Source organism: Cupressus sempervirens, chromosome 9 (assembly GCF_028749045.1).
Source record: "Cupressus sempervirens isolate cs-2001-9-10 chromosome 9, ASM2874904v1, whole genome shotgun sequence".
In the NCBI taxonomy this organism is placed as follows: domain Eukaryota; kingdom Viridiplantae; phylum Streptophyta; class Pinopsida; order Cupressales; family Cupressaceae; genus Cupressus; species Cupressus sempervirens.
In genome coordinates, this window is record NC_143126.1 from 716,343,379 (window position 1) to 716,355,660 (window position 12,282).

The following is a 12,282-nucleotide window of genomic DNA, read 5'->3' on the forward strand; positions in this document are numbered from 1 at the left end:
AGAAACTTTTGCTCCTGTTGCAAGATTGGAAGGTGTCAGAACCTTACTTGCATATACTGCATTCAAAGGATACAAAGTTTATCAGATGGATGTTAAGTCAACATTTTTCAATGGCATATTGGAGGAAGAGGTTTACATTGAGCAGCTTGAAGGTTTTGTTGATCCAGACAATAAGGACATGGTCTGCAAGTTGCATAAAGCATTATATGGTCTGAAACAAGCCCCTAGAGCATGGTATGAAAGATTGCATAACTATCTTATTTAGATTGGTTTTCAAAGAACTAATGACAATAGCAGTTTGTACATAAAGGAAGGACCAGATAATAAGATTATTTTGGCAGAAATATTTGTAGATGATACTTTGTTCATAGGAAATGATGATCTTTGCAAAGAATTTTCAGAACAAATGAACAAGGAATTTGAAATGTCAATGTTTGGTGAAATAAAATTCTTTGTTGGTCTTCAAATTCAGCAGAATAAGAATGGCATTTACATTGATCAATCTAAATACATCAAGGAGATACTAAAAAAGTTTGGTATGGAAGACTGCAAACCAGTGGGGACTCCTATGTGTACTGGATTAAAACTCACCAAGGATGATGAATCAAAGGAAGTGGATCAAACATTATATAGATCTATGATTGGAAAGTTGCAATATGTAGTGCACACAAGACCAGACATTGCCCTTGCAGTAGGAATTGTGGCAAGATTCTTAGCAAAACCAAAAGAAAATCATATGATGGCAATCAAAAGAATCATGAGACACTTGAAAGGAACTGAAGAATATGGATTATGGTATAAACTTGGAGGAAAATTGAATTTAAAGGTGTTCAATGATGCAAATTGGGCAGGAAATATTGATGACAAAAAGAGCACAAGTGGATGAGCTTTCTTTCTTGGAAAAAGGTTGGTTTCTTGGACAAGCAAAAAGCAGAATTGTACATCTCAATCCACAGTGGAAGCTGAATATGTTACAACAGCAGTGAATTGTTCAAACATTGTGTGGTTTAAACAACTATTGGAAGGTATGAAGCAAGAAATAAAAGAACCAGTTGTTATGTTTTGTGATAACACAAGTGCAATTAACATCTCAAAAAATCCAATGATGCATTCAAAAATCAAGCACATTGCCATAAAGTATCACTTTGTTAGAGAATTGGTGCAAGAAAAGGAAACAAGATTGCAATATGTGCATACAAAGGAACAAATTGTTGACATATTCACAAAGCCTTTACCTAAGGATGCATTCTTGTTTCTAAGAGGTAAGTTAAGGGTCATTCCCCTACCTGAAGTTCACTAAAATACAGTTTAGTGATGCATCAACAGAAACAGAATTGAAGATCTATCAATTGATGCAACAAACCAATGAAGACATTGCATATGAATCAATACATTAGGTACAATGCTATTCAATTGTTTTAAGTTATCTTTGGCATGTGTTGTTAAAGAGGGAGAATATATATTGTCATATCTTTCTAAAATTTGCAAATAATAAGAGTTTGCGTAAGAGGGAGAGATTATATGTAAGAGGGAGTTTTGTATTCTGTCATTAAAATACTTGTTTTCAAATTTCATTCTGCTATGACATGTTGTGTTGCCATCAATGCCAAAGAAGGAGATTGTTGGATACAATTGTTCAATTGTGTGTTGTCTTTGATGTCACACAAATGTCATATAAGTCATTAGACGGTGTCTACCGAACTGAGAAGGTTAGCATAGCAAAGGACAGTGTCTATTAAGCTCAGAAGGTCAGCAAGGTAGTAGACAGTTGGTTACCGAGCCTTCAAGGTAATCAAAAAAATTTAGTTCTTACCGAGCTCACTCGGTAATCAAAGAAAATATGACAGAAATAGTTCTTACTGAGTTCACTTGGTCACCAAAGGTAATTTGGTAAAAGTAGTTCTTACTGAGTAAACTCGATAGCCAAAGGATTTTGTAATGTTAACCGAGTCAAGAATGTTAATTCTGGAAATTCTTGGAAGTAGTATTTATCGAGCAGGGTCGACTAGTAAAGGACTTTTATTTGTTTAAGAATAATATCTATAGCCGACTGTTGAATGGTTTATTGGTAAGTGTAATATGTAAATGAGCCGACTTGACAACCTGAATGATATAAGTAAGAAGTCAAGTTACGAATTCAAAAAGAATGATGTGGAAGAATGTGGAATCAATATGATATGAAGACTAATTGTTGTTTAAGCAGATTCGAAGGATGATCAAAGATCATTGAGAAGTAGTAGAGCCATATTTGATCAAGGAGGATCTAATGATGCTGAACAGAGACTTGTATCCAACAAATTCATTTGCATCTTGTTCAGGTCAATTCATTGTTGCTTTCTAATCATTGTAGCAGTGATTTCAAATCTCTTAACAGAGTTGGTTTAACAACCATTTTGTAAATCCGCTAACAAGGTGACAATTCAGTTGAATTGTTCTAAAGACCTCTAGTAAGGCCACTCCTAGTAGGGTGATTAAATCCTCTAACAGGGTCACAGCTAACAGTGTGTATTGTAACCTTTAACAGGGTTGGCTCCTAACAGGGCCCACTTCAAAAGAGTGAAAAATTGGTGACTAGTTACTTTGTGGTTTTTTTCATATTGGGTTTCCACGTTAAATCTGGTGTCTCTTGTGTTCACTTCATTTTCAGTTACATGCATGATTGCTTGAAAATAAAGTAATAGTTTAATTTACTGAGTTACAACAGTTGTTTACCGAGTAAAAGCAGTAACTAGATCATTAAGACATCTAAGGGATTTGTGGATTAATTTTTGTGAGTAACTGATTCACCCCCCTCTTAGTTACTTTATCTTTAATTCCAACATATATTTGTTTGTCTCCTCTGGACTACCGTAGATCTCTAAATCCCCCTCTATCTCCACATCTCTATCACTTTATCTCACCAAATATCTATCTTATAATGTCTTCCTCTTCCTCTATATCTCTCAATCTCTTCTTCTTCATATCTCCACACCCCTCTTTATCTCCATCTCTCCATCATTGTTTTCGGATCTATCTTTATGCCCATCTCCATATCTATGTCCCTCTTTATCACCCTATATCTCTCCATCCATGTCTCTCGTCCCTCTCTCCCTTTATATTCTTCTCTACCTTTGTCTAACCTCTCCCTCACCATATCTGAACATATAACTCTCCCTCTATCTCTTCATTGACTTATATAAATTTATATTAGATTACCTCTTTATCCCTATCTCTCCACATCGGTTATTTCACCTCTCCCTCTATTCCTATCTATCTATCTCTCTTTACCCCCATCTATACCATTTTCTATCCATATCAAATTATATATCCATCTCATTCTCTTTCCTTGTCTCTCTTATCATATATTTATCTCTTCCACATCGGTCTATCCCTTCTTCTCCTTCTCCATCTCTATCCCCTTACCCCCTCTCTCTTTCTCTTTCCATCATTCATCTTTTCCATCTCTATTGCAAACATAACATGAACATCCCTATTGCAAACATAACATGCGCTTCTTATTGGTAATGCAACATGATTACCTTCCTCATTCAAACATTTTATTCCAATTTGATTTAATTTTTTTGAAGTAGACTCCAATGATTCACTCAATTGATCTCATGTAATATTTGGGTGTATGCTAAAAATACACCAAGGTGCTATAGCTGGTTTTTATGCTTCACTTATTAGTTCCTGCCTTTGGCAGGAAACTAATGGAATCACCAAGTTCCATAATTAAAAAATTTCATTGATACACTAATGTTTGCAAAGGGTTTATTAATTTGCATTTTTTTTGGAATTGAAAAATATAATTTTCTAAAAACTTTATTGGCTCATGATAAAAAAGGCAATGAAAAAATTCAATTTTCTTCAACAAAAATACAACTATTTTCTCCAACACCTTTATTAATGCAAGCATTAATTGCAACTTTATCTTTTATTGTGACAAGTGGATAAACTTTTTTTAAAAAGAATCATTTTTCTAACACCTCTATTAATGAATGCATTAATTTCAATTTTATCTTTTGTGACAAGTGGATAAACTTAAAAAAAAAAAAAGACAATAATTTTTAATTGATGTTTATTTTTGTAATTTGTAAAATGTTATTCAAATATAGACATTTTAACTCTTTTAAATTGTCAAATTTCAAAAATTATTTTTTATATAGTTTAATTTCATATTTATTTTAATTTTAATTTATATATAAGTTTAATTTAGAATTTAATTATTTTTATTTTTACATATATAAACCAATGCTTTTAATAGATTTTCTTTTATTTTTTATTTTTATATATAATTTTATTAGATTACACATTTATTTAACATATATAATTTTTATTATATTGACACTTTTAATTTATACTTTAAAATACATAATATTAATTTTGTATCAATTTTAATAAAGTTCAAATTGTTTAGCTTGGTATATTATCAACTTTATTTATTATAAATGTGTTTGGTTTTTTTTTAAAGCATAAATGTTATTTTTAAATTAATTTATGTTTATTTATTTTTATGCATTAGATTTAAGCTTAAGAATATTGTCCAACTTCTTCAATTGGATGAAATTAAAATTAATCAATTTAACTCTTTTAAAAATAATAATAATATAATTTTATCTATATCTTATATATAATTAGTTGATAAATATATTTGGTATGATAAATGTTCTTTAGGATGTCATCTAATTTTAATTTAGCATGATACTATAATGTTTATTTATATAAAATTGGACTCCTCCTCCTCGTGGAATTCTAAAAATTAACACTAATGGTTTTTCCCAGAGGAATTCAGGCCCTGCTGGTATTGGGGGAGTGGCTCGTTGTAGTTTTAGTGATGTTAAATTCTTGTTCTCAGTTCATAAGGGTGATTACAGTAACAATCTCATGGAAGTTTAGGCTATTTTATATGTTGTGGAATAGTGTTGCTTTTGGGGATGGAGTAAGATTATCTGTGAGTCTGATTCTCAAGTGGTGGTGAACTTGCTTTCCTTGCAGGAGCTTGAGGATGTTAGTTGGCAGTTGGCCATTGTTGTTAATCAGATTATTTTCTTTTATACCTCTTTTCAGTTCATTAGGTTCACTTATATTCCTCGTGAATGGAACAGAGCTGCTGATTGTTTAGCCAAATGAGCTTCTAGTTATGATCCGGGTTGGAATCTAATGGATAGGGGGCAACTTTCCTTTGAGATGGTGCAAAAATTTGATGATCTTGTTGCTCATGATCGAGCTCCTTGTTGAGCTCTCCTTCTTGTTTTTCTTTCTATCTTGATAAATTTTTACCCCTCTTTTTCCAAATAATGTTTATTTATATATTCTTTTACTATTTTAATTAATATATATCATTGCAGTTATATAATTTAATAATATACTAACTATTCTCTATAATTTAATTTAGTTTAGCATTATAATATTATATTTTTCATTATTATTTATTTGTTATTTTATTAAATTAAATACATTATATTTTAACCAAAATCTACTTCAATCAACCATAAAATCATAAAGGCACTCCTTGTTAGAAATGACATCACACCCCACAAAACGGGCAACGACGAATTAGAGACGGAGACACAAAGTTGCCCATTCCGATTCGATCCGGAACGCTCACTTCAACCAATCAGCTTTTAAATCGTCAAATCCAACGGCTGAAAACTCATCGTGACTTTTGCCACGGATCGCAGGTAACGGACGGTCGAGGATGAGGCTTGGCTCACTTGGCAACTAGCTATAAAAACAGGCCGCGAGAGGAAATAGATATCAAATTATAGATTTCTCGAAACAGCTTGATTGCAGATCGAAGATCAAAATGTCTGGTCGTGGAAAGGGCGGCAAGGGTTTGGGAAAGGGAGGCGCCAAGAGGCACAGGAAAGTTCTTCGTGATAACATCCAGGGCATCACCAAGCCTGCAATTAGGCGTCTTGCCAGGAGAGGAGGCGTTAAGCGCATCAGCGGCTTGATCTATGAAGAAACCAGGGGTGTTTTGAAGATCTTCTTGGAGAATGTCATCAGAGATGCTGTCACTTACACTGAACACGCGCGTCGCAAGACAGTGACAGCCATGGATGTGGTCTATGCTCTTAAGAGGCAGGGCAGGACTCTCTACGGCTTTGGCGGTTAAATGGCGTTGAGATCGAAATTGCTAGGGTTTTCTTGAAATATAACCTACGCATTTGTATTTATTATTGATGTCCTCTGAATTGTCAAAATAGTCAAGCGTCTGCTTTTCTTTCGCCCTGTGAAGAATGGGTAATATTCGTTAAAATGGTTACCTATAACATGTGAATGCCAGTGTTTTATTTTATTTGGCACTCTATGATGTAGATGGTGATTGTTACCTGTCGCGAATATTAAAATATATTTTGAATTTATGTGGGAATCAAAGTTTGAGAAACGAATGCTTGCTCATCACAATTGGCTGCTTAATTTTCTCGTGTCTGTGAATTGTTAGAAGTTGTATGATTTAATTGAAATGGTTGAATATGGGATTTGAAAGGAAAACTCTGGGCAAATAATTTTGAGAATATGTTGTCGCATTTTCAAATGCCTTGTAACAGTTTGTTCGAAAATGTTTGAATGATCAAAATCATAACACGGCCAACTATTCTAATTCGTATGTAGCAAGTGATTAGTAAATCATTTGAGAGATAAACATATAAAAATAAATAAGTAGAAAGGATTTCGACGATTTCAGTAGACTTGCATTTCTGACGTAGCTCATTATGTCAGCTAATTTTCATGGATTGGTAGTCGGTATCCTCCATAAAAGAAACTTAAGCTATAAGTCATATTTTTTACTCTACATTTGCTGAAACAATCCTTATTGTAGTGGTGCATGATAATGCTTCTATTTAAATTAAGCTCTCCCTGTTTTCATAGATGAATTTTGTTTGCACTGTACATTCAAACAAAGTGATTAGGAATATTGAATTGAAGGAATATCTCTTTGAATGCTCTGATCTTTGCTTCTTGTATATCATTCACACAAATAGAGGAGAAATGTTGAACATAAGGATTGTGCTTGCTGTATACATACCTTCAAGGTAAGTCAATTGACTGCATATTTCTTGTAAAAGCTTTCTATAAACATGGTAAAATCTTTTTTAGTTTTTCTTTTTTTTTTTAGTTTTTTTTTTAAAAAAAAGATTGTAGGAATTGGTGCAACATGGCCCCCTTACAAATTGCAGTGTGTTTGGTAAACTTTTTAACATGATCGGTATTGCTGGTGCGACACGCTTACTAGTACCATGAGGAGGGAGGAGACTAGAACTTGTGACCAACTCCTTGCAACAAGAAGAATTTAGCCAACTTATTCAAAGGGAAAATCTAATTTTTTTTAAAGGACTTTTTGGTTGTTTTTCTTCACTATTTAATATTATGTTATAAAAAATATATATTATTATTTAAATGATTAATAATAATTGAAGGTATTATTTATCTTTTTAAATTTAATTAATATTGATGAGTGATATTATGTTAATCTTGTATGATTAATAACTTTAAATTTTTTTTTGATAGAGTTAGTTTTTAGTTTTTAATTATTTCTTTTTATCCTAACTTAAAAAAAGTTTGAAAAAAGGCAAAAGCTACTTATAAACATCTCATGTGGGAGGTTTGTAAAACAAAGGCTAATAGATCAGTATTTTAAACAAAATGGAAGTAATATACCTAAAATAACAAATTAAGTTTGTCAAGTGTAAAAATATAGTAATTTAATTCTTAAAAATATCAATTAGCTTATTTTAATATTTCATATAATTTATTTATGATTTAACTGTAAAGATATTTTATTTATACAATACAAGCATACTAATTTCACCTTTGATGCTTTGTGTCTCTTCTTATAAATGTATAATAATCAAAATAAAAACACAAATGAAAATATAAAAATATTTTATTATTATAGAAGGTTATACTATTATAAGATCGCTGCCTTATTATAGTAACTATTAACATAAATCACTAAAAGATTGTCACCTTCCATGATATTTCAACAAATTTATTTAGTAACTCACATAACATCCACATCAACATTTATAGAAGGCTTATGACAAAGGCTTTACCTTGAAATACTTAAGCAACTATTACCTGCAAGGTAATAAAGTAGCATAATCAACCAATAAGAACTTGCTAGAGATCACCAAACATATGGTAGAGAGAAATTCCTAGGATTGGTTCCAAAAGATTAGATGTGCCATTCCTAGGATTGGCTCCAAAAGATTAGATGTGCCCTTTAGGCGGATTGTATTTGAATTAAGGCATCTCTAGGGAGTTCTTTGTTCTTAGTTGGTCTTGGCTAGAATCCAATTTTCCCCACGAATATGCATATTTCAGTCCTGCAGGTCATGCAAGAGTGATGAAAGGGATAACATTGTGGAATTTTGTCTCCTCAATCTTATCCATCTCAAAGAATAGAGGAATGAATCCCTTGAGCATTTTATGAAATACCAAGTAGTAGTCAAATGATGGTTTGACAAAAGGCCTTGATATAAAGCTTTTCAGATTTTGGATCTAGTCCTTTGGGACAAGGCCCATGAGAAGAAAGGAAAGAGCACAAAGTTCTAGTGGCTCTGGCTTGGGCCCTACCAAATCTTGGAGATCTATGGGGCTACTACGTATCATCTCTATTTGTTAATAAAAGAGGTTGTCCCATTCCCCATCAATGGAAAGTTTCTCAAGAATTACTTCGAGGAGATGGGATAAGGGTGTCCACTACCATTTTGCAATACCATGTGAATAGTTTCTTGTAAATATTTTTCTAGTGTACCTTTGGGTTCATCTTGTAAATTCTTCTTTTCTTGCTTTTTCTTTGCGGTCCCTTGTAAGTAGTGTGGTCAATTCTTTTATTATTTTAGTTTTAGTTTTAGTTTGATTGTTTTTGGGTATTTTGTTTCTTGCTCCTCTTGGTAGATAGGTATGCTTTACATGACATTAGTTGACTCAATGGAAGGCTCGCCTCATGAATTTTGGCACTCTTTTGCTAGTCTTGCAGACTTTTGTCTTATTTGTATGAATGAAATTCTGTGAGTACAAACTAAGAGAATGGTTGATCTTTATTGAATCCAAACAATTTTTCTACCACCATTAGCTAAGTCAAAGACCAAGTTGACAAGAAAAAGGGAAGAGAAGAATCATCAATATTATTGAACAAATAGATCGATCATGCTTGAACTTGATGAGACGAAATGCTAAGTGATACCTTGGGAAGCAAGTGTCATTTTGCTCCAAAATAAAAAATACAAAGAAGGATAGGATGGTGAAGAAGTACCCTCGCACTAATAGACTAAGCTTGATGATTCCAAAGAAAGAAGTACCATCTCTCATGCCGAAACATAATATAAAAGCTAGAGGGGAGAGATTCCTAATCCCCAAAATCACATGGTATCCAACAAAAGCAAGAAAGACAAGATTTTGGACAAGCTTGATTTCTTTGTTTTCTATAGGAAATTGAATGATACGACCCCTTCCAAAGTACACATATCATAGCTTTCCATTATTCATGGATTATGGTGAGTTAGGATTGTTGTGCCCTAAATTTGTACTTGTTAGATTCTACTTCATAAAATTAGACACAAATATGTTTAACAATAGTTTTTGGAGTTCTCAACTGCACGAAACATTTTTTGGCCCAAGCGTTGTAATCTAATTGATAGACTGTCATTTAGAGGTGCTATCATCTGTCAACACTTGTAAAGAGAACTTGACTAGTCCTAACGTACAATCGACAAGACACGAAAACATGCATCTCTAAATCATACCTAAATAGTCTGAGTCAGAGAAGATATAGAGGCCAAAGTAAGAGGACCCACACAGGAAAAGGCTACCAAGTGAAGTAAGCGTGCACAATTGCTAACCAAGCAAAAGGAATAATGAATAAGTAGCAAGTAGATCCAACTTGGACATCATGAAGGATATAAAGCAAGAAACCCCTAACTATCTAGTCACATAAAGGGTAAGAGTGCACATTATGTTGCATTTAATGGTGATGAGAATAAAGATCGAGGAACAATCAGAATAATTTGAATTTAAATTCTTCCTAGCAATTATGGACCACCGAGGACATGTGACACCCATGACATCTATACTAACACACTACATTTGGAAAAATGACACACTAATACAACGAGAAGTAATGCTAGTAGTAGGGGTGAAATTCAAAATTTGAATTCGAAGTCTAAGACTTCTGAGTGAAAATGAAAGAGAAGTATAAAATAAGATAAGATAGTAGGATAAGAGATTGGATTACCAAGTGATTAGCTACAGTGCCAGGGAGAGATGAGCTAAGAGGAATCTCAAGAGGAGGAGTGAAAAGATAATTCATCCTCAACAACTTATAGTGCTTTGGAAAGCTTGGAAGAAGTTTTTGTGTGGAAGAGCCAGAAGAGCCAAGTGCACTAGTGATCAGAATCTGAGGATCTCAAAGCCAAGAGAAGGAAAAACACAACTACAGACTTGTCAAGAGAGAAAATTAGAGATCTACGCCAAGCTAAGTAGATAAACTATTAGATCACTTTCTTATTTTTTACTTACCTTTGCAACAATAAATATTGATGAGGATGAATCCTAACAGGTTCTTTGTATAAATCCTTGAACTAGGTGACAGATTAACTTGTGTTCCAAAGTCCTTCAACCAAGTTGCTCCTAACAAGGCAAGATCTTGATAGGTCTCATTCAAATACCTTAATAGTGTGACACCTTATAGTGTCATTGTAATCTCTTAACTGGGAGCACTTCAAAGGAGTGCAAATTTGTGAGGATTGGCTCACACACCATATTTTTTACCCTAGCTATGTTTCCACGAGATAAATTATGTTTTGCTACTTTCATGTGAATGCTTTTTTCTTGGCTCTAATTGGTTGAGTTATAGCCCCCACCAACTCATTAGCAAGTGTCGAGTATGATTTAGAAGAATTTTTTTAACCTGCTAAGTACATTGATTCCTCGCTCTCTTCCTAGTAGATTGACTTGTGGTTGGGACTAACAATGTTGGACTAACCACCAACATTCCCCTTCAGGATTCGTGACATGGCTTAACTGCCTTATGTGTTCTATAATTCTAGTGGTTGTATTGGACACTAACAAGTCAATCTTTTGGGGCAACAACAACCTTGGCCTTTTTAACTATTGGTATCAAAGATTGGTCACAGGTTCAAATCTCGCAAGCCATGACGAGTGACACTGGGAGAGGGATTATTCGCAGTAGGCCAACATCCCTCATAGGATTTGTGACATGGCTTAACTACATCCTGTGGTTCTATATGACTATTGGTTGTATCAGGCATTAACAGGTCGATCTTTTGGTGCAATGACAACCCTAGCCTTTCTAACAATTGGTATCAGAGCTTGGTCATAGGTTCAAATCTCCTCGAGTAATGCTAAGGGGGGAATTTTTGGAATAACTGCCAGCCTTCCCCTTTGGGATTCATGAGATGGCTTAATCGCCTCCTGTGTTCTCTATGTCCAATGGTTGTATCAGGAATTAACATGTCAATCTTTTGGTGCAATGACAACCCTAGCCTTTCTAACAAACAATTGGTATCAAAGTCATGTAAATTTTGGAAGCATTGTTAAAGTAGGAAAGAAAAAATGTGTACGGGGTTTACCCTCATCACCAAACTTGACAACCCTATGTATAAGGATTGTCAGCTAGGTAAGTTGGCAAGCTCAAGCTTCTCTAGCAAGTCATTTAATTCTAAACATGTATTAGATCTAATTCATACTAACTTGTGTGGTCCCATGAGAACTAAGAGTGTATTTGAAGACATATACTTTATGTTGTTTATTGATGATTTATCTAGAATGATATGGACTATCTATTCAAAAGAAAAATGAGAAGCCTTCGACATGTTCAAAATTTGCAAAGCAAAGGTGGAAAGAGAGACTGATAGAGCATTGAAGTGCTTAAGATCATATCGGAAAGGTGAGTTCACCTAACAAGAATGTGAAAGCTACTATGAGGAGCATGGAACTAGATGTTACCTCCCAGGATGCCTTAGTAGAATGGGGTTGGAGAAAGAACAAACATGACTATCATAGATTTTACAAGGACATTGATGATCCAAAACAATGTTGCACAGATGTAGTGGAGAGAAACTATAAGGACTATTGTGTACAGCTTGAACATGTTACAAGTAAAGAAAGGGGAAATATGACTCCCTATGAACTATGGTTTGGTCACATATCATCTATTAGTTACTTCAAAGTATTTGGAAGCAAGTGATACATAAAGAGGGATGAATACCAAGGAAATTTTGAATCCAAAAGTGACGAAGTTATCTTCTTGAGATACTCTACTAAGAGCAAAGC

At 33.7% G+C, this 12,282-nt stretch overlaps 1 protein-coding gene across 1 annotated transcript; it reads left to right on the forward strand.

The window, feature by feature from the left end:
- The first annotated feature begins 5,726 nt into the window (after positions 1–5,726).
- LOC149540724 (histone H4) lies at positions 5,727–6,370 on the forward strand. The gene has a single exon (XM_089801816.1). The coding sequence runs from the start codon at positions 5,786–5,788 to the stop codon at positions 6,095–6,097; it is 312 nt and encodes a 103-aa protein (XP_089657942.1). The 5' UTR covers positions 5,727–5,785; the 3' UTR covers positions 6,098–6,370.
- The last annotated feature ends 5,912 nt before the right edge of the window (positions 6,371–12,282 follow it).